The sequence below is a fragment of the Anas platyrhynchos genome, chromosome 30 (genome assembly GCF_047663525.1).
Source record: "Anas platyrhynchos isolate ZD024472 breed Pekin duck chromosome 30, IASCAAS_PekinDuck_T2T, whole genome shotgun sequence".
Classification (NCBI taxonomy): domain Eukaryota; kingdom Metazoa; phylum Chordata; class Aves; order Anseriformes; family Anatidae; genus Anas; species Anas platyrhynchos.
The window spans coordinates 3247214-3270209 of record NC_092616.1 but is presented as its reverse complement, the minus strand read 5'-3'; the positions used below and the strand labels follow the sequence as shown (position 1 = coordinate 3270209).

The window sequence follows — 22996 nt, the reverse complement described above, 5'->3', positions numbered from 1 at the left end:
TGAGCTGATCAGATCCATGGCCCCTCGCATTCATCTTTGAATGCCATGTGACTGCACAGCAACATCACAGCTCATGCCCTGTCACAAGGAGCAAGGCACCTAAAGCTAAGGGTTGGGAGAGAGGTTGAAGGTGAGGAGGTAAATACACAGAAAGAGGGGCCTAGGATGTTAGTTATTCATGTATGGGAATAGGGTTTACCTTTCTGGGTTAGAGATTAAGCAAAGGTTTAGTGGGAGGGTTTGGTGTTCTGCTTGGGGTGTCAGTTCTGTGGTTATGTTATGTTATAAAGCTCTTTGCTTTAGGGTTTTGTTTAGGGTATTTCTTCCAAGAACTCTAGGGTTAAGTAGAGCATTTTAATGCTAGTGTTAAGGGCAAGGATCAGCGTGAGCAAGACAGTAAGGATAAGGGGCTATGGGCTGAGTTTTGGCTTCAAGGGATGCTTTGGGGTCAGGCATAGGAGTAGTGGATTCCTGTGTGGAGTAGCGTTTAGGTTTAGGGATAAAGATTACAGGTTAAAATAGGGCAAGGGCATGCATAGGCATGACTGTCATGCATAGGCATGACTGTTTTAAGACTGTTTTATGGTAGGATCTACATTACCTGAACCCTCTTACCTTTTCAAAATCATTAAGTTCTGCTGGCCAAGCTCCTCTTCCCTCCCATAAATCTCACATCTCTCCTGTCCAGCCTTCTCCTGACCTCCCCATATCGGTCATCTTTTTGGGAGCAGGATTCTCATGACATTCAAGATACTCTGAGGAGTATCTGTCTCACTTCTGTTGGCTAATCTGTTCCTGAGAAAGAAGCAGGTCCTAAGCCAACATGGAGCACCCTCCACAATGTGCCAAGCAGCTCTGCACCACCACAAATGTGTGTGTACCGCCTACAATTTCAGTTCCAGAATGGCTCCTATAGATGCAGGGTAACTTCTCCCAGGCCATCATGTATGCTTCAGTTTCCCCCTTGCATCTTGGAGGCAGCGGCCCCCTCTGTGTAGAAAACAGAAAGTAGTCCTGAAAGATGACTTTAGGCAAAAGCTGAAACCTTGGACATGAAAACTCGTATCAAAGACCTCTTCCCCTACGGGGCCTACCTGGTAATTAGGAAAACTGGATCTCACAAACTATGTGCAAAGCAGGTGCCTTCTGCAGGCCTATTATGGACACTGGCAGATGTGAGCCTAAAGGCACAGATCCCAGCCAGGAGTCAAGGGATGTCCAGTTGGCTACTTCAGGAAGAAGTCAACTCACAATGTGCTTTATAGACACTGACTTAGAACTGGATTAGGAATTTCTGAGGCACCACTTACCTATTAATACCATACCTACAGAAAAAAACCCTTTTGGCCCAGGACCTGCCCAGGTAGAAGTAATGTGGTTGTGATCCTTCCAGCCCATAACCCTGCTGCTGGGTTCCCAGCTGCTCTAACACACAGGAGCCAGTTCCATGCCAGTCCTGGGAGGTGCTAGGGCAGGAGAGACCTTGCAGTTGCCACCACTGTAGAGAAAACTGAAAGCTGCCCTGAAGGGGCATTTTAGGAAAAAAAGCTGAAATCTCTGACAGGACAACCAGAGATGTTGCGCTGAAGAGTGAGGGGGCTGTGGTGCCTGGGGCATGGGGGCACTCTGCAGGGCCGTGCTGGGCAGGCTGGGAGGCAGACCCAGCTCATGGGGTCACTACCATTGCCCCAGGACGGCAACGAATCACTCACCAGACTCCTTTGCTGGGACTGCTCTGTGTCCTGGGACTGCAGAGCATAGAAGATGGACACTTCTCCATCAACTCAGCTTCACGCAGGGCTCTTCAGCATTGCCCAGTCCCAGGACTTGCCCCCTCCTCCTCCATCCACAGACATACATAGGTTTCCATTTGGGGTCTCAGGCAGGACTTTAAGGATCTGCTAAATTCCTGGATTTCCTTGTTTCTCGCAGCCTTCACGCAAGTCATTTTCCTGGCCCTCCTCTCAGGTGGCACTCAGTGACCCTTCAGTAGGGGCTTTGGGCTTCCTCAGTTGTCCTGCTGCTTATTAGCACCTTCCTGGCTCCTTCCTGAGCTCAGAGGGAGCCTTTTTGTCCAGCATGTAGCCCTGCACTGGCTCTGGCTGGGACGGAGTTACTCTCTGCAGAGCAGCCCCTGTGGTGCTGTGCTTTTGATATATGAGCAGAGCAGTGTTGGTCACCAATGGCTGTAGTCACTGTTTCTGAGAAGTGTTTGCACAGCATCAAGGCCTTCTCTGCTTCTCACTCTGTCCCACCATCGAGTGGGCTGTGGGTGGGCAAGAGGCTGGGAGGGGAACCTGCCATGACAGCCAACCCAGCCTTACCACATGTACATTCCATGGCATATAACACTGTGCTCAGCAGTGCATATTGGGGTCAACTTCCCAAGACAAAGCTCAAAGGGTTGTGGTAAATGGGGCCACGTCAGACTGGCAGAAGGTCACTAGTGGGGTCCTCCAAGGCTCCGTTTTAGGGCCAGTCCTCTTCAATATTTTTAGAAACGATTTGGTTGTAGGACTAGAATCAATCTCCTCATCCACATCATCATCCACATCACTCAATCCCCTCATCCACATCATTGATGAAGATATTGAAGAGAACTGGCCCCTGTACTGGGCCCTGGGGGACACCAGTAGTGACTGGCCTCCAACTGCATTTATCTGCATTTACCAGGACCCTTTGGGCCAGTTTTTAACCAAACTAAGCATACACCTGTCCAAACACTGAACAGCCAGTTTCTCTGCAGAATGCTGTGGAAAAAGATCTCAAAGGCCTTACTGTGGCCTAGGTAGACCACATCCAGAGCCTTTCCCTCATCCACTGAGAGCATCACCTTGTTATGACTGAGATTTGATTTCACAGAATCACAGAATTTCTAGGTTGGAAGAGACCTCAAGACCATCGAGTCCAACCTCTGACCTAACACTAACAAGTCCTCCACTAAAGCATATCACTAAGTTCTACATCTAAACGTCTTTTAAAGACCTCCAGGGATGGTGACTCCACCACTTCCCTGGGCAGCCTATTCCAATGCCTAATAACCCTCACAGTAAAGAAGTTCTTCCTAACATCTAACCTAAAACTCCCCTGGCGCAACTTCAGCCCATTCCCCCTCGTCCTGTCACCAGGCATGTGGGAGAACAGGCCAACCCCCACCTCGCTACAGCCTCCTTTAAGGGACCTATAGAGAGCAATAAGGTCACCCCTGAGCCTCTTTTTCTCCAGGCTGAACAAACCCAACTCCCTCAGCTGCTCCTCATAGGACTTGTTCTCCAGACCCCTCACCAGCTTTGTCGCCCTTCACTGGACTCGCTCAAGCACCTCGATGTCCTTCTTGTAGCGAGGGGCCCAAAACTGAACACAGTAGTCGAGGTGCGGCCTCACCAGAGCCGAGTACAGGGGGACGATCACCTCCCTAGCCATGCTGGCCACACTGCTTCTTATATAAGCCAGGATGCCGTTGGCCTTCTTGGCCACCTGAGCACACTGCTGGCTCATATTCAGCCGACTATCAACCAATACTCCCAGGTCCTTCTCCGCCAGGCAGCTTTCCAACCATTCCTCACCCAGACTGTAGCTCTGCTTGGGGTTATTGCGCCCCAGGTGCAGGACCCGGCACTTGGCCTTGTTCAACTTCATGCAGTTGACCTCAGCCCATTGGTGCAGCCTATCCAGATCCTCCTGCAGAGCCTTCCTACCCTCATTTTTTTTTTTTTTGCCATGCAGGACCTGACTTTGATAAACCAATGCTGACTGGGCCTGATCGCTTGGTTGTCCTGGAAGCATTGTGTGATGGTATTCAAAATAATCTGCTCCATGAGCTTCCCCAGCACTGAGGTCAGACTGACAGTCTCGTAGCTCAGAGATCCTCCTTCTGGCCATTTTGTAGGTGGGCATCACATCTGCTAGTCACCAGTTGACTGTGAACTCCCCTGATAGCCAGGACTGCTGATAAATGATGGAAAGCGGCATGACGAGCACTTCTGCCAGCTCCCTCAGTAGCCTCAGGTGGATCCCATCTAGCTCTTGTGAACATCCCCCACGAGGGATGCCATATGAGCTGTGGTGCCTGCTCACCAGGAACCAGACCAACTTCCTACAGAGCTGCTTTACAAGGAGCGTGGCCACCAAGAAAATCTAATTTATACTCAGCTCAGATCCGGTGTGACATTACAAGAAGTATCTACAGCCAGCAGGGAAAGATGTGCAGGTCTGGGAGTCCCTTGGACAGTCTGGTGTGCAGAGGAGTAAGGGCTGTGGCAAGACTGAGAGTCCCAACAGGACTGAGGTCTTTGCCCATGGCTATGGCTGTTGTCTCTGCCACTGAGGTCTATGAGGAGACAGTGTACAGTTGATGCACAAGGGCCTCAATGCCTCCTTGCCCCCACCCATGAAGCAGGCAGGGGTCATACCATTCTCCTGCACTTGGCCATGCACATCCCATCTCCTACTGCCCCAGGAAGAGCCCTGAGCAATGTGTGAAGAGAAAGAATCTCTCTTCCCAGGGACCAGGGGTCAAAGGCTTGGCCCTTGTCCTTGGTGAAACACATCCAGCCTTTCTACACATCAGTGTGCCTTGACATTGTCTTTCTCTATTTGTGCTAACTGCCTCCAATGCTGTGTTCTAACGAGCTCCAAGGGAGGCTGTGTCAGCCCTGGCCCTCAGGGGGGCACTGCAGGAAACTTGCATCTGATTTGGACTTCTTGAGAGATTTCTTCAGTTTGCTCTCAGTGCCTGCATTTTGAGTGCTCATCACCAAAACTCCCTGAGGGGTCATTACAATGCCTTGGGCTGGGCCTCTGATGTTGAGCTGGGCTGGGCTCCTGGGACAGAGAGAGCTCCTGGCAAGAGAGCCCTGGTGCAGAGAGACAGCTCTACCCAAGAGCAGCACCTCTGCACAGTGCAGCAGGGCTGGGGGCTCTGACCACAGCAAACACTGAGAGGAGAGAAGAGAGGGATTGAAGGCAGTTGGGAGAAGGAGGATGCTGAGAGCTGACCGGAGGAGAAATCTGCACAGCCCTTGACAAGGTAAGTCTCTGGCTGCAGGGCCATGCAGCTGAACGTCCTGGAAGAGTCTCCTCCTGGGTCTTGTTTCTGGGAGGGCAGTGGGCAATGCAGTAGGCTTTGAGAGTCCTGCTGGATTGCACTGCGAAGTGAGGAAGACTGGCAAAAGCCCCTTGGAGTGCTCTAACCTAACTGCCTCTGGTCAGCCAAGAGCAGAGTGGCCAAGGCTCCTAAAGGCAGCGGTGCAGCTGGAATAGTGGGACACCCCAGCTTGCGTATATCCAGCTCTGGCCGTGGGGCATACACTCTTGGGCTGCAGGCTGCTCTCCAGCAGGATGCAGCTGTCTCGTCAATCCTTGTGTTATCCAGGTGTCCCAAGGAGAAGACACTTTCACACTAAGGCCATGTCCTTGCTGCTGGATAGCTGTCTGAGGGCAGCTGGAGTGAGCGCTCTGCACCCCTGGTTGGGAGGGAAGAACTGAGAACCTGATCCAGCACCCAGAGACAAGGGGAGGACTCTGTCCAGCTGTACTTGGACTGGGGCTTCTGTGCTCTCAGCTGTCTTCAGTTACATCTCAGTGAAACACGCGAGCATGGTGGTCATCCTAAACATTACTGGGTTAAATGCTAGAAAATATAGCAAAGATAATCCTACCATGCTCTAAACTGTCGTTGGATGAGTTGTTTACAAAAACAATGCAAAGCTCAATGATCTGAAAGTTGGACTGAATTTGAATTTCCCCCATGTTACTTTTTCCCTCCTGCTGAACAGCAGGAAGTACTCCTCTGGAGTGCACAGCACACCCAGCTCCCAGAGCCACTCTCAGCCAACTGCAGATACAGCTCGAGCAAGAGAGCTGCAGAAAGGTTCTCCTGCAAAGAGAGTGGCTTAGGCAGAGTGGTGCTTTAAGGTGTGCAGTAGGTTTTCCTCATAGACGTTTGTTCTAAATTTGTTCTGCCTTCTCCTCTTCAACAGACAACTGTGTCCAACGTCATAAAATGTCCAACAGCAGCTCCATTACCGAGTTCCTCCTCCTGCCATTCGCAGACACACGGGAGCTGCAGCTCGTGCACTTCGGGCTCTTCCTGGGCATCTACCTGGCTGCCCTCCTGGGCAACAGCCTCATCCTCACTGCCGTAGCCTGCGACCACCGCCTCCACACCCCCATGTACTTCTTCCTCCTCAACCTCGCCCTCCTCGACCTGGGCTGCATCTCCACCACTGTACCCAAAGCAATGGCCAATTCCCTCTGGGACACCAGAGCCATCGCCTATGAAGCATGTGCTGCCCAAGTCCTCATTTTAGTCTTCTTTGTTGGAGCAGAATATTCCCTTCTCACCATCATGTCCTACGATCGCTACGTTGCCATCTGCAAGCCCCTGCACTATGGGAGCCTCCTGGGGAGCAGAGCTTGTGCCCAGATGGCAGCAGCTGCCTGGGGCAGTGGCTTTCTCAATGCTGTCCTGCACACAGCCAATACATTTTCCCTGCCCCTCTGCCATGGCAATGCCATGGACCAGTTCTTCTGTGAAATCCCCCAGGTCCTCAAGCTCACTTGCTCTGATGCCTACCTCAGGGAAGTCTGGGCACTTCTGTTTAGTGTTTGTTTAGCCTCTGGTTGTTTTGTTTTCATTGTGTTTTCATATGTGCAGATCTTCAGGGCTGTGTTGAGGATGCCCTCTGAGCAGGGATGGCACAAAGCCTTTTCCATGTGCCTTCCCCACCTGGCCGTGGTCTTCCTATCTGTCAGCACTGCCATGTTTGCCTACCTGAAGCCCACCTCCATCTCCTCCCCACCCCTTTCCCTTGTGGTGTCATTTCTGTACTCAGTGGTGCCTCCAGCAGTGAACCCCCTCATCTACAGCATGAGGAACAAAGACCTCAAGATTGCCCTGTGGAAACTGGTGACTGGATGTGTTTGAGACTAAGAAGTTACCAGTTTGCTTCTGCAGATGACTGATGATGTCAATTATTAAAGAAACAGCCTATATTATATTTTTTGTTTGTGTATGTGTGCATTTGTGTTCATTTTTTACAGGTTTTCTTTAGTTTTACTTTGTTTAATGTTGAACATGAAAATGATATTATTCATCCCAACTCCACTTCAGTATGCAAACTTCGAGTCTATCTCAGAGACTGTACAGAAGGATCCTGTCTCTCTGTGAATTTAAACTTAAGGAAGGAACCTGCACTGCTTTCTTAGTCTGACGTCCTTCCTCTGAGACCTGGTCTGGCTCTGCAGGGACAGTGCCCGTGTGCACGAGTGCAGAGAATAAGAGTCCCATCCCAGCAGCACGACCAGGGAGCACCAGTGCTTGGTGTATGCAGAGCTGCTCTCTTGCCACTGCCACCCTCTCCTGCTGAACCCTGCTGGTGGGGTAAATCCCGGTAGCTTGGTGCCAGTGCTGCTGTGGGGCTGTGCTGGGACTGCAGGCAGGGACAGGCAGTGGGAATGGCGGTGGCACAGCTGGACTCCACTGCAGCACTTCCCTCCTAAGAGGGGATCTCCTCTGGGCACTGCCTGAAGGCTGAGGCCTTCCTGCAAAGCTGCTGTCAAGAACAAGCCCAAGGAAGAGGCTCCAAAGAGGCTCCGTGCTTTGCTTCTTTCCACATGGACTTGGTGTGGTGAGAGCAGAATCCCACCATGGACTTTAGGGATCTGGGGCTGGTTCTGAGGTTCCCTGTGGGTGGCCAGTGGCCATGCAGTTGGTGAATGATCTAATGGACAGGGAGTTCAGCATCAGTCCCTGGAGCTTGAAGCATCACAACCAGCTTACTTCCACCTGGTGGGATACTGGGTGAAGAAGAGAGTATTGAGTATGTTCTTATGAGGCCTGTTGTGCCTCAGAAACCCATAATCCAGAGGGAAGCAAATGGCCATTAAGAGGCCTGTAAGGTGACTTCTTTCTGAAATAGCTCGCAGGTCATCCCCTGAGCCCTGGCTGGGATCTGTGCCTTTCAGCAGACATCTGCCACTGATCCTGATAGGTCAGCAGAAGGCACCTGGTTCGCATGTAGGTTGTGCAATCCCCTCTTCCTAAGTATCTGATGGGCCTCATACAGGAAGAGGTCTTGGATAGGGACTGTTATATCAGAGTTCAATTTTTTTCCTAAAAAATGGGCTTCCTGTTTTCCCCACATAGGTGGCCTGCCTTCAAAATGCCCTAGGGGAGCTGAAGTCTGCATGAGGTACTGGGAGGTGTGATCCAGGATGTATAGGATCCTGTCTTGAGAAAATGATGTTGACGGTGGTGCAGGGGTGGTTCAAAGCAACAGAGGTGAGACGTACTCTGAGATGATGAAAGTCATCGGAAAGCTGCTTCTAAGATGATGACAGATATGGGGAGGTCAGGAAAAGGCTGGACAAGAGGTGGCAGATTTGGGGGATGTAGGAGGGGTTTGATCAGCAGAAACTAAAAAAATTGAAGAGGTAGGAGGGTTTGAGGGTTCGGGTAATGTTGATTCTGCTGTGTCACTGACCATGTAAACATTCACAGTCTGCTTTTACCGTTTCTAAAACCTACATGCTACTCTCCACCCTGACTATAATACAGTACTCAAATGCTGAAACCGCAAACAATCCCTTTAAGAGAAATCTCAAATGCATATGCCCTTTCCCTTACCCTCACACTTTTACTCACCCTAATTCATGCCCTTATCACTAGCATAAAAATGCTCTATTTAACTCTAAACTTCACTCTAGGCCTGAACAAAATCTTAGCCCACAAAGCTTGCCAATAACCTGAACACTGATCTGACACCCTAAGCAGATCACCAAATCCTCTCGCTAAGCCTGTGCCTAAGGCCTAACCCTCAAAGGCGAGCTCTAATCCATAATGCCTGTCGCGTTAAAGGGGTGTAGCTGATTAACCGTTACGGGCCCGGTTGGATTCAGAGTACTGAACCAGTCGGACATTCACCAAAACTGGGGGTCCGTTCGGACATTCACCAAAAACGTAATAACCGCCTGGGGGTCCGCTCAGACATTCACCAAAAACGTATTAACCACCTGGGGGTCCGTTCAGACATTCACCAACAATGCATTAACCGTCTGGGGGTCTGGTTAGATTCAGAACACTGAACTATCACGGATAACCACCCTCACCCTAGTTGCATTAATGAGAGCTATCACAGTGCAATCAAGTATGGTTTATTACAGCAACAGGTAATCAGGTTCTTTTGGATTGCCGGTGATAGTGACTATCTGCAAAAGCAAGCTAGTATGCATGAAATACACAGGTGTTACAGGTGTTACAGATGTTATACAGGTGTTGTAGGTGTTACAGATGTTATAGATGTTACAGATGTTATAGATGTTATAAGTGTTACAGGTGTTACAGGTGTTACAGGTGTTGTAGGTGTTTTAGGTGCGCAGCCTAGAAATAAATGCGTTAAAAGGATCAAAGACTCTATAGAGATTTATAAGCAAATATTCAGATCTCACCCAAAGGCGTCCCAATGGGGGGGGAAGAGAGGCTCAGCCCGTCGACTGATCCCAGGAGTCAGGAGGTCCTAAGGATGTTGTATGTCCTCGGGATGGTATCTCCCCTGACGATGGTATCTTCCCTGCCATCCCCTCTATCATGGGCCAATTTATATTATTTTCTATCTTTTAGGTGGAGCTTGAGTGGCTCTAGTCAAGCATATCTTAGTTATGGTTGGTGTAAAGCTTTCCCGTCTCTGTTTAAAGTAATAGGCTCTGAGAAATTCAGAGCGCATGCTCAGTGAGGGGTGGTCGCAACTTGGAGGCGGGTAGCTTTTGGGATGGAGGTGTGTTTTGGTATTATAATGATATTATAATGAGCAAAAAGTACACTAGGGTACAACATTTGTCAAAACATGACAGATCTTTGGCTTAGGGTGGCAAAAAGTGCAGCTTTGTGCACAAGAACAATCAAGGCCCCACCCGATTACAGAGCCTAGCCGTGGTGTCTCCACTCCACTCCACGCTCCGTGGTGTTCCTTAGAGCTAGCACACCAAGTTTCCCCAGCGCGATAGCATCTAAGGTTGGGAGCCTAGGGAACGCTCAGGTAATGCAGTTATGCCCTACCCTGAAAGCCTCTTCAATGCTGTACCTTTTCCTTAAAAGTCTGAATGTTAGCTTTATTTTCCTAGTTACTTCAGGCATTTACACCACAATGCCTAACCTGAACATCTAACTCCCAACATCCTGGCTCCTGTGATCCAACACCCTCCCCTTCAGTTCTTCTCCTAACGCTAACTTAAGCTGTGTGCCAACTCAGCAGATCTTGTGGTATTGCTGAGCAGTCATACACCATTGAAAGATGAATGTGAGGTGACACGTATCTGGTCATCTTGTAGGCCACAAGGAAGTGATGAGTGAACCTGGTGTAGTGGGTTTACGTGGCAAGGTTTTGGTAGCAGAGGGGCCATAGGGGTGGCTTCTGTGAGAAGAATCCAGAAGCTGCTGCATGTTAGATAAGGACTCCGTCACTGAACAGGGCTGTGCCAATAAGCGCTATTGTTTGCATGTTTAAGACAGGGAAAAACAAACAAAGAAACAAACAAACAAACATACAAAAACTGCTGGGGAACAGCAGCTGGGAGAGAGAGAGGAGTGAGAAACAGTCTTGCAGACACCAAGCTCAGTGAAGAAGGAGGGAGAGAGGTGCTCCAGACGCTGGAGAAGTCCTCTGCAGCCTGTGGTGAGGACCATGGTGAAGCAGGCTGTCCCCCTGCAGCCCATGGAGGACCATGAGCAGGGTTCCACACTGCAGCCCATGGAGAAGACCATGGTGGAGCAGGTGAATCTGTACTGACAGAGGCTGCGGCCTGTGGAGGACTCCCATCGGAGCAGATTCCAGGCCAGAGCTCTAGCCCGTGGAGAGGAGCCCATGCAGGAGCAGGTGACCTGGCAGGAGCTGCTGCCCATGGGGGACCCAGGCTGGAGCAGTTTGTTCCTGAGGGATATAGACCCATACCTGGAACAGTTCTTGAAGAGCTGCTGCCTGTGGGAAGCCCACGCAGGATCAGTTCAGGAAGGACAGCATCCCGTGGGAGGGACCTCACATGGAGCAGGGGAAGAGAGTGATTAGGAAGGAGCAGCAGAGACTGACCACAGCCCCCATTCCCCTGTTCCCCTGCTCCACTCAAAGGGGAAGAATTGTGGATGGGGGTAAGGTGTTTTTGGTTTCTTTCCTTTGTTTCTCACTTCTCTAGCTTGTTAGTAACAGGCAATAAAACTTACTATCTCCCTACACTGAGTCTGTTTTGCCCGTTATGATAATTTCTGAGTGATCTCCCTGTCCTCACCTCAACCCTTGAGCCCTTTGTATCATATTTTCTCCCCCTTCAAGAAGGGGGAGTGAGAGAGCGGCCGTGGTGGAACTTGGCTGCCCATCCGAGTAAAACCACCACACCACTGCACTTCCTTGAATCCTTGTCTCTGCTGGGCCGTGCCCCACCTTCCACATCCAAATGCTTGGCTGTCGGCTCCCTCTCCCCTGCCCCACAGGATGAGAGAGCCAGGGTGGGACATTATGTTTAGGTGTTATGGTGCTTGTGTAAAGCACCTTTGTGATGCCATAAAAAGAGAATTACTTCACCAGTGATCAACATCCTTCTTCATTTTAGGCCATAACTCAACATCCTTCAGTTAGCTTAGAGTGCTTGTTTTATCTCACAGATGAACTAAATTAGGTCTCCTTGATCAGTCTGAAGCAGTGCTTTTTGCCTTCTGCCACTGCAGCACAGTACCTATGACTTTCCATTACTCTGTGCATTGACCTGATGGGTCATTTCACATTTTTAACTTTCATAGCCCTAGTTGGAAGGAGATGATTTCCCAAAGTAGGGCAAGCTGATGGGTTCTGTCTCAGCCATTTGAAATGTCCTGTTCTTAAGTTTTTCATCTATAATTTGCCACAGATGACTCAAGCAGTTTTATGGATTTTCAGGAGTCTACTAGGAATAAGGGAGAGTATCTTGGGTTCCAAGTGGCCTTTTCAACTTTAGGTCAATCCCAAAAAGCCACTGAAGAAGGGGTTTGTCTTTGAATGGGTTTCAGTGTGCTGGGCTGGGCTGAAGTTACATGGACAAAGACCAATGCTGGCAGTGGATGTGCCCTGGGAACTCCATTTGTCTACACCTGAATCCCCCAAAGGGCTTTAGTCTCCTGTAGGTCATTTGAGACAGCTGCCAGTCCAGGGAATTACTTTAGATGCACTGGGGCCACTGGAGGTGGCACTGGTTGTGTATGGTCTGACAGCAAAGCTCTGCCTGATTACCCAGTAATTTCCACATTACTTAACGAAGAAAGCAAGTACTCATCATCTTAGATGACTCAATCCCCCAGTAAAATGTCACACAGTATAGATGCTATCATGGAGAAATGTAAATTTTCAGGATCTATGGTCATTGTAGGACACCAGACAGGGTCACCTCACCAGCATCATCCAAGCCATGTGCCTGATGCTGGCCTTGCAGCTTCTTGGCTAGACACAAACATGAATGTTTTCCAGGATGTGCTGAAGAAATTGATGGACCTTTCAGCAGCTATAGACTCTGTCTTTTCTTCATCAGCACACTTCTATCAGCTGAAATGATGGAACATTTCTGATATAATGTTTCTGTTTTCCCATAAGATCAGAATATTATTTTTTTATAGCGTGTGTATTACAGGAGGAGAAAAAGTACTCATCTTCCCCTGTACCTGCATTGCCAGAACTCTGTCTCTTATGCACTGCACTCATCTCCCCAGTCTTTAAGCAGTCCATACTGGAAGTCACCTTTCTGGCAGGCTGTCTGAACATGTGCGGTCTCCATTTTTCTCCAGATTCCCATCTGGCTGCGATACAACAGAAGAGTGTCAAAAATGCCACAAGGTGCTGCTTGGAAGGTGAAGAGTGGGCATGAGGAGAAGGACATGACAGGGTATTGCTGTGGTGCCAGAGGTAACCCCTATGGAGTCTGTCGTCAGCCCATGCCATCGTGTTTCAAAGGAACTGCCAGGGAGGGTGGGCAGACATCCGTGAAAGTAAGGAAATTATGTGAGAGATAGGTGGAGAAGCAAGGTGGGTGCCTACAGTCTGCAGGGAAAAGGGGGCAGGGATAGGACAGTGCAGGACAGACTGTGGTGGAGAAGACCAAGAGCACTGGCAAGGCTGGAAGGCCCCAGCAGCACCATGGCCTTTGTCCCCTTGGCTATGGCAGTTGTCTCTGCTACTGAGGATCACGAGGACAAATGCTGTGCTCATGACACTGGGGCCTTGTTGCCTCCTTGCAACCCAGTGGGGAGGCCAGCAGGTGTCATAGCATTGTACTTCACACAGCATCACACACCCCACATCCCACTGCCCCAGGAAGAGCCTTGAGCCATGGGTGTGGGACAGGACCTCCCTGCCCAGGGGCTGGGGCCTTTCTGTTTCACCAAACAAACCAAGGCCTTTACTCGGCATCAGAGTCTCCTGCCCAGTGCCTTTGTCTACCTGCACTCATGGCTCCCAATTGTCTGTTCTAACAAGTCCATGGGGAGGCCTTGCCAGTAATGACCCTCCCTGGGGCCCATTAATACTCTCAGACACTTCAAAATCTCCTTCTGACTTAAACTTCTTCTGCAGTTACATCATTCTCCTCTCACTACCTGAGGTTTATGGACTCAGCACCAAATGCAGCATGGGGCTCATTACAATTCAGCCATTTTCATCCAGTCTTCCAGACTTGTACAGTTAATTAGTGAGGTTTCAAGAATGCAGTTTAAAGAGAAAGTTTTCAATGACCAGATTTCTAAGAGCATTTTCCTTATTTAAGATTATTTTCCATTAGTTTAGAGTTTTCAGAAGAACTGATAGCATCATTCTCTAGTTGTCATGGATTCCATGTGCCTCCTAAGGAGGTCTGTATAGGTGGAAAAGCAGTCCCTTGAAGTCCTAGACTGTATGGACAACCTTGCTGCTCAGCTCTCCAACCCCACCACTTCTCTCTTTAGCCACCTGGGACTTGCATCATTCTTCCTTACACGAGACTTCTCCACTGACGTCCACAGAAGGGTGTTACAACACCTTTTCACCAAGACCCACCTCCTTTCCTCAGACAACTGGCTCCACACAGGCACAGTTTTTGATGTTGTTGTTATTAACATTTAACGACAAACAAGAAAAACCCACAGTCCCCAACTGTGAGCCAACTCCAAGTTGCCTCCGATGAGGTGCACCTTCCACAAGGGATGACTATACAAGAAATGTTTGACATGGGTAGGAAATGGGTATTGGGATGATGAGATAGAAAAGTGAAATATGGGCAAGGTTCAAGATCCCCCAAGTTCTGAGAACCAACTATGCAGGTGAGAGGTATCTGAATGATCAAAGAATGAGGGGAGGGGAATCTGGAGAAGAATGGGAACTCCACATGTCCAGACAGTCTGCTGGAAAAGTGACTTCCAACATGGTCTGTTTCATAAAGCCAGGTGTAAATACCAGAAAGACTAAGGAGATGAAGTGCAGAGCATAAGAGACAGAGTTCTGGCAATGCAAGTACAGGGGAAGACTGGTATTTTTTCTCTTGCTGTAATAAACATCCAAAGGAAAAAAAAATGTTATGGGACAACACAAACATTGTATTAGAAGTGTTCAATCATTTCAGCTGATTGAAGTGTGCTGATTGAAGTGAAATCTTTGAAATGCTTAAAAAAATTGGAGGCAGTGGGCCTACAGCCCAGCTCAGGTCTTCAGCCCAACTACAGCCTTAAAATGATGATTTTCTGTCCTGCATGGAGCCCAGTTACCATAAAACCCTCCCTGCCTTGGAGTTTTCATGCCACCCCTCACTCCTGGCACAGAGCAAATCTGTGACATGTTGACCTCTCCTGCCTGTTAGAGGCCCAGATGATGTAGGCAATGGTATCTGATATACCAAATGCGGGTACAGATATTGCAAACTAGGCATCAATGGAGGAAGATGTGATTGGTGAGAACTGATAAATGAGCAGGGGAATCATGTAAGAAAGGAAGGGATTAACGTGTTTTGAGGAGGATCCTGTGGAAGAGGAGGGGAGAGGGATGCAAGGGGCCAGCTGCGTGTGGATATGGAGCTGGTCAGGGCTGGTCTGGTCAGGCCCTGCGTCTGATCACTGTCCTACCCTCTCATTCAACTCTGATGCTGGCTATTTGCTGTGTGTGTGCTCACTCCTGGGTGTGTTGGGGGTGAATCATACAATCATGGAACCACATAGCCCTGTGTGCGTCTGCACCCATGGGTAATTGCTGCTGGGGATGTGTGGAGCACTGGTGACCTTCAGAGCAGAGCAGGCTGAGGTGTGGAAGGGGATGAGGCCAGGTGTGTTGCTCATGGCTGTGTGTGTCCTGCTGGTGGTGTGGTGGCTGTGAAGGTGCTGTTCCCTGTTGGAGTTGGTCTGAGTGTGGTCAGCTGTGTCCATGCCCTGTGTGCACATCTGTGTATTTATGAGAGTGTGTGTTTGTGCATGCACTTGTGTGTAGTTGCCTGTGTAAATGAGAGTATTGGAAATTCTGAGAGAATTTCTCCGGCTTCCTGATGAAAGAAGAAGCTGGGCTTTGCTGGATCTTAGGACTGAGAGACATTTTTTGCAGCTCCCACAGATACAGAGGTGGTGAAAGGAGTGTTAGCATGTTATCAATATGCTCCCTTTTCCTGTGGAGCATACAAAGGCATCCAGCCATGGACAGGCCCAAGGAGAGGGCTCATCCTTCCTCTGGTCACAAATGCATTTCAGTCCTTGGGATGGACCCAAGATGAGGACTTGCTGATGACTCTTGGGCTGAGGTTCAACACACAGATTGGAGAAGACTGTCTGATGGACATGTGCTGGACACAGCCAGAGGAACAGCAGCAATCTGTTGCAGCTGCTGGACCATGTTTCCATCAGTCAAAGCCCTGACACAGGGCACAGGCATTGCTTTTGATGCCACCCAACTGGAAAGATGGTTGCATTAAGGGCTGGAGAATATAGGGCACCAACCAGTTCTTCCTCAGACACTTCCTAGGCTTGGCAAAGCACCAGGAAACCATGGACTTGTGCATAATAAGAAGCACAGAATCTTAGAATTATTAAGGTTGCAAAAGACCTCCAAGATCTTCTGGTCCAACCATCCCCCTACCACCAATATCACCCACTAAGCCATGTCCCTAAGTACTACATCCAACCTTTTCCTCTGCACAGCTTTCAGGCCAGTCTGCCCCAAGCCTGTAGCATTGCATGGAGTTGTTGTGAGCAAAGGGCAAGACACAGCACTTAGCCATGGTGAACCTCATCCCACTTACCTCTGCCCATCAATCCAGCCTGTCCAGGTCCCTCTACTGGGCCTTCCTATACTCCAGCAGATCGACACTTCCCTCCACCTTGGTGTCACCTGCAAACTTACTGAGGCTGCACTCAATTCCCACATCCAAATCATCCGTAAAGATATTAAAGAAGATGGGTCCCAACACCATCCCTTGGGGAACACCACTGGTGACTGCTCGCCAGCTGGATTTCACTTTGTTCACCACTATTCTCTGGGCCCGGCCACCCAGCCAGTTTTTAACCCAGCAAAGCGTGTACCTGTCCAAGCCATGGGCTGCCAGCTTCTCCAGGAGAATACTGTGGGAGACCATGGCAAAGGCCTTGCTGAAGTCTAGGTAGACTATGTCAACAGGCTTTCCCTTATCCCCCAGGCACGTCACTGGTCATAGGAGATGAGGTTGGTCAGGCAGGACTTGCCTTTCTTGAACCCATACTGCCTGGGTCTGATCCCCCGGTGGTCTCACATATGCTGCATGATTGCATTCAAGATGACCTGTCCCATCACCTTTCCTGGCATCGAGGTCAGGCTGACAGGCCTGTAGTTCCCTGGGTCCTCCTTATGACCCTTCTTAAAGATGGGCAAGTCACTACTCAACCACGACCTCTTTGCAGGACCATGATCACTGACAGATGATGGAAAGTGTCTGATAGGTGATGGAAAGTGACACAAGCTTCTGGAAAGCTTGGCAAAAACCTTGAAGAAACAGCCAAGCCTTCAGACAGTGCATTGTGGAGATCCCATTTTATTTTGCAGATCCTATGTAAGAGTCAGTTCTGACCTTCTGTTGGACTCATATCTGTAGAGCCTCAAGAGCAAACAGAGAAGTGTCAATCCCCAGCAGGAGTAGGGTGAAAAAGAGATATTACTCTAAGAGCGCAATAAATCAAATGATACCAAAGAGAATAATAACAATATTGACAATGAAAGATGGACCAGGCCTGAGGGGAGGTACCAAGTTAAGTCATTTCTAAGAAAAAGAGGGGAAATTTGTCACTATTCAGAAACATCCATGAATTCACTTTCCTAATAGCCCACTTGAGCTCCCTGTTTCTCATGCTGTAGATGAGGGGATTCAATGTTGGAGGCATCACTGAGTACAGAACTGCCATCACCAGGTTTAGGGATGGAGAGGAGATGGAGGGGGGCTTCAGGTAGGCAAAGAAGCAGGTGCTGATAAACAGGGAGACCACAAACAGGTGAGGGAGGCATGTGGAAAAGGCTTTGTGTCGCCCCTGGTCTGAGGGCATCCGCAACACAGCCCTGAAGATCTGCACATAAGAAAAAAGAATGAAAACAACGCACACAGACGTTAACCAGACACCAATCACAAGCACCCAAAAACTCCTCAGGTAGGAGCGTGAGCAGGAGATCTTCAGGATCTGGGGGATCTCACAGAAGAACTGGTCCAGGGTATTTCCTCTGCAGAGGGGCAGGGAAAATGTATTGGCAGTGTGCAGCAGAGCATAGAGAGCCCCACTGCCCCAGGCAGCTGCTGCCATCTGGGCACAAGCTCTGCTGCCCAGGAGGCTCCCATAGTGCAGGGGCTTGCAGATGGCAACATAGCGGTCATAGGACATGACGGTGAGAATAAAATACTCTGCTGATATCAGAAAGGAAAAAAGAAAGACCTGTGAAACACATGCCGAGTAGGAAATGGCCCTGGTGTCCCAGAGGGAATTGGCCATGGCTTTGGGGACAGTGGTGGAGATGGAGCCCAGGTCGAGGAGGGTGAGGTTGAGGAGGAAGAAGTACATGGGGGTGTGGAGGCGGTGGTCGCAGGCTATGGCAGTGAGGATGAGGCTGTTGCCCAGGAGGGCAGCCAGGTAGATGCCCAGGAAGAGTGCGAAGTGCAGGAGCTGCAGCTCCCACGTGTCTGCGAATGCCGGGAGGAGGAACTCAGTGATGAAGCTGCTGTTGGACATCTGATGCCTCTTGGACTCAGGGTCTCCTGGAAAAAGGGGAATACCCAAGGAAGAAAAGACAGTGATCATTAGGAGATAAAACCTAATGCTCTTCCCATCCAAACACCCCTACAGTGACTTTCCCCTTTCTGAGGCGTTTCTTTTGCTCCCTTGCTTGAGGTCTGGTTGGTGCTGGAGGAATGTGGCCCTGCGAGCAGCGGTCTCTGCTGTGTGTGCTGGAGGATTCAGATCTGTCCTACAGCTTTACACAAAAAGAAACCGGAGTGATCTCTGATTAAATCTCTCTCTGATGTATTGGACTTCACAGTGTTACCACTCTCAACACTCTTTACTGATGTACTTGTGATTTACTTTGTTCTATCTGCATCACACTCAGGAGCATTTTTAGAGGGTAGAAAACCCTGGCAGTTGTAAGAAATACTAGGTGAGCTCTTGTGAGTCCCGGAAGGCAAAGTGACTGTCCTTAGTGCAGTGAGGATAGCCAGTCTGTCCATCTACCCTGGTCTCAGCCAGACTCCTCTAGGGCTCAGTCACGTTACTCACATCAAACTGCTCAATGATTGTGGCCTCAGAAAGTCCCTGGAAGGAGATACAGCTTTGTCCCTGCCCCACAGACTGCAATGCCGAGATTCCCACAGGTTAGAAGGGGAACTCTGGGTATCTTCCTCCTACGGACACATCTGTGTGGTGGGACCCAGAGGGTCAGTGCATGAGCTGCAGCTGAAAGCCCCATCTCCCCATCTGCAGGGAGCCATAAAGCAAGAACAGCAGCTGCAGCTCCAAGAAGAGAGCGGAATAGCACAGGGCTTCTGCCAGGGGAGGCAAGGCCAGGGAGCAACAGGAACTCAGAAGGGCCCGCTGTGAGGGAGGTCCTGCTACAGATGTTATGAGTCACATCCTGAATCCTGTGGGCTAGAGGGCAGACAGAGAGGTGCCAGACTGCTCTGTTAGCCATTCCCTGCCTATGGCTGTGCTGCCTGCAGCTGTCCCTGCCTGCAGCTGGGTCTCTGTCCCCACGCCTCCTGCCTGCAGCTCACAGCCCCCATCCCACCTGCTGGGTGCTCAGCTCTGCCCTGCAGACACCTGGCAGCAGGGCTCTGCCCAGGGGCAGCTCGCTGGGAGCACGTCCTAGAGACCAGGTCACACAGACCCTGCTGACACTGTGCAAGGGGTGGTGGAGATTTCTGGATAGGGATTTACTGGGGGTCCTTGTAACCTCCTTAGGATGCCTTAGGACTGTCAGGCTTTTCTAGAAAATAACATCATATATTTCTGTTTCTACTGAACCTAAAACAGAAACTGAAAGGAGAGGCTAAAGAAAGATGAGAGTGAGATTCTCTCAGTGTTCTGTGGATCTGTGAGCAGGCTGCTGAAGGGAGCAGCCTCCCGCCAGCAGCAGGACCCTGCCCTGCCTGGGGGGCTCCTTCCACCCACAGCTTCTCCCCGCAGCGCCCTGGGCAGCTCCCCGGGCAGGCTGAGTGCTGAGCCTGGCAGGCGGCAGAGGCCCTGCCCCGGCACACAGCCCCTGGGGCACAGCAGGGACCCTGCTCTGCACCACAGCCCTGGACACCCCTGCCTGCACCCCCGCCTTCACAGCCTGCAGATGGCCTGCAAATAGGGAGCCGTTGGGACTTGGACATTGACCCTGCAGGGAACCCATCCTCTGGTGATTGTGCTTCTCCACACTAAAGGAAAAACAAGTGTATCCGGCCTGATCTGTGGTAAATTCTGGCTATGGGAAAACCCTCCATGATACACCTGTGAATTGCGCTATAGAAAGAGACTTACCGTGTTATGTACTAAGAAGATTTTTCCTCCTCTGAGCTCTCAGCATACACATATTCCACTCAGCCCATAACTTCTTTCTCCTTTCTCTCCTCTCCCACTTCCACCTGCAGTCAGAGCTCCCAGCCCTGCTGCGCAATGCAGATGAGCTGCTCCTGGGCAGAGCTGTCTCTCTGCAGCGCTGCCCGCTTGCCAGGAGCTCCCCTTGGACCCAGGAGCCCGGCTCAGCTCAGCAGCAGAGGCCCAGCCCAAGGCCTCCCTTGCTCTGCCCCCCACCAGGCTCCCTGCACATGGCCCTGGGGCTGCAGGGGAAGCTGCTGAGAAACAGCCTGAAGGGATCCCTGGGCTTCCCTCCCTCCCCTGGGCACACACAATTCTTCACAGCAGAATCACCTCTCCTAAAATAAAAATAAATTTAATAAAATCTGTATAATATTCACCTTCCTTTGTCCTGTCCATGGAATTGGCAGTACGCTGGGGGAGCCCTTGTGGATGAAGGTCACAGGAGAGCCAGTCAGGGGCACAGCGTGATGAATTGGTGCAGAGTCTTCGGAAGAGACAATTGGGAATGATCATCGAGAGGTTGCTCCACATGAAGAATTTGTCTGGATGCATGGATCTCTTCTATGGACTGGGCAGCAGACTGGGGGAGCCCTTATGGTTTAGGGACAAAAGCCAGTCAGGGTCAGGAGGTAAATGTCTGCAGCCAGGCTGAAGAAGTGGTTAAAGTCTTGTGGAAGCCACTGGAGTAAGTTGAGTTCAATGACTCCATGTCACTGTGGGGGACTTTAATCACTCTGCCAACCACAGGAAAGGGACACTGCTGGGTTCAAACATTCCCCATGGTTTCTATGGGTTCTTGGAGAGAGCTTCTGTGCACGGCTGCCAGATGGGCCACCCTAGGTGATGTTCGCCAGGATCTGGCACTTGCAAGCAGGGAAACCTGTGTCTTGACACTCCTCTTGCACAAGGCATGTTGTAGTCCAGCTGCTTTTCAGCACATGGAAAGAGATGAGCTTTCACAGACTGTCATGGTTTAACCCGGCCGGCAGCTAAACACCACGCAGCCGTTCGCTCAGCCTCCCCCCTCCCTCTCTGGGACGGGGGAGAGAAATGGAAAGTGAAGCCCGTGAGTTGAGATAAAGACAGTTTAATAAGACAGGAAAATAATAATAACAAAATAATAATAACATTAATAACAATAATAATACAATGGTGATGTTAGGGAAATAATAATAATATGTACAAACAAGTGATGCACAATGCAATTGCTCACCACTCGCTGACCGATGCCCAGCCTAACCCCGAGCAGTCCGGCCCCCTCCCCCCGGCTAGCCACCCCTATATATTGTTTAGCATGACGTCAGATGGTATGGAATACTCCTTTGGCTAGTTTGGGTCACCTGTCCCGGGTCTGTCCCCTCCCAGCTCTTACTGCACCCCCAGCCTGCCCATTGGCAGGACAGAGCAAAAGGCTGAGATGTCCTTGGCTTAGTATAAGCACTGCTCTGCAACAATTAAAGCATCGGGGTGTTATCAGCACTCTTCTCATCCTAAGCCAAAACACAGCATTCCACCAGCTACTAGGAAGAAAATTAATTCTGTTCTAACTGAAACCAGGACACAGACAGACCTATACCCAGCACTACACATGCTCACTCTTGTCTTTCCCTGCAGCCCACTTGACATGGATCAGCTGACACCGGACAAGGTACATCTGTGTGCAGTACGGTCAGGGGCTGTAGTCCTGCCTTCAGCATGCCACAGGTCTCCAGAAATGAGAGAGTTTAGATCCTAAATCAGGATGGCTTCCTCCTCCACTGTGGACACACAGACACAAGTGGTCTCCTGCAGGCAGATCTGGCAGCCCAGCTGCAAGGGGCAGGCTGCCCCCCCACCTCAGCCTCTTCTGTGGTCTCCACCTCCTCTAAAGGCCCAAAGCCGTGGGCCATGGAGAAGCTGTGGCAACCTACAGGAGAGCATGGCATCCATCCTAGACCATTCTCCCCACTCCCCTTTTTGTCTGCAGCGCTGCCCTACTCCTCTCTCTCATCATGAAATGGTGAGGGTACGTCTGCCCTTCCCTCGTGTACCACCTCTGCCTCCTGCATGGCAGACTGGGGGATGGTGCTGAGGCCCTGGCATGTACTCCAATTCACTCTGTAAAACCCATCCTTCTTTCAGAAGTGAGTTCTATGCAGTGAAGAGTTCAGGCACACCGAGGGGCTGTTCCATCCCAGGTGCCTTCGCTCCCATCTTTTGAAAAATCCAAGCCCCAGGACAAGCTTCAAACCCAACCAGTGTGGGAGGGCTCCCAACAGCAGAAGCATGTTGGTATAAGGGGGCAGTAGTGGTATCTCCAGGGCTCCACTTCCTTTACTCCATGGCCTTTGTCACCATTTGGAGATGTCCCTGATCCGTTCCTGATCCTGAAAAGTACTGGGTAGAAGGGAGGTGACTGTTTCTCAGGACAAGAAGGGAAATCTCTCATGTCTGTCCTGAGCTGTGCCATCTCCATGCTGCTGACCTCACAGGACTTCAAATGTCACAGGCTGATGTCACAGGGGGATGCCCCGCATCACCAGGATATCGTCACTGGAGCAGCGGCAGTGCTGACACTTCCCTGCAAGGCCTGGTCCCTGCTGGGCACTACTTGGGTGCTCCCCAGCGCTGTCCTTCTGTGGCCAGGAGTGGGGTCAGCAGGCAGCAAGCTTGCACTGGGCGACCCTCGCTGACGGGCGGAGAAGCAGGGGCACCTTGCAGAGGAGCTGTGGTTGAGGAGCCAAGGCGGGCATCCCTTGTCCTGAGCTGAGGGCCAGCAGTAAGTGAGACGGAGGGCTGCTGGTGGGTGACCATCACCTCTGTCCTGACTTCCCTGTTCCCAGTGCTCCTGCAGCTCTCCCCCAAAGGCAAGGGTGTCAGGAGCCCCTTTCCAAGATGTGTCAAAGGGGCTGTCAGCTGTCCAAAGCTGCAATTTCTGGGCGTTGGGGGGAGGCTGGAAAA

General features: G+C 50.5%; 1 protein-coding gene across 1 annotated transcript; it reads left to right on the top strand.

Moving 5' to 3' along the window:
• The first annotated feature begins 6004 nt into the window (after positions 1 to 6004).
• On the top strand, positions 6005 to 6928 carry LOC139999826 (olfactory receptor 14A16-like). The gene has a single exon (XM_072029452.1). The coding sequence runs from the start codon at positions 6005 to 6007 to the stop codon at positions 6926 to 6928; it is 924 nt and encodes a 307-aa protein (XP_071885553.1).
• Positions 6929 to 22996: the final 16068 nt, after the last annotated feature.

Bases quoted from the DNA above. Each gene is read 5' to 3' on its own strand.
- LOC139999826 (XM_072029452.1), top strand. From the start codon at position 6,005: ATGTCCAACAGCAGCTCCATTACCGAGTTCCTCCTCCTGCCATTCGCA.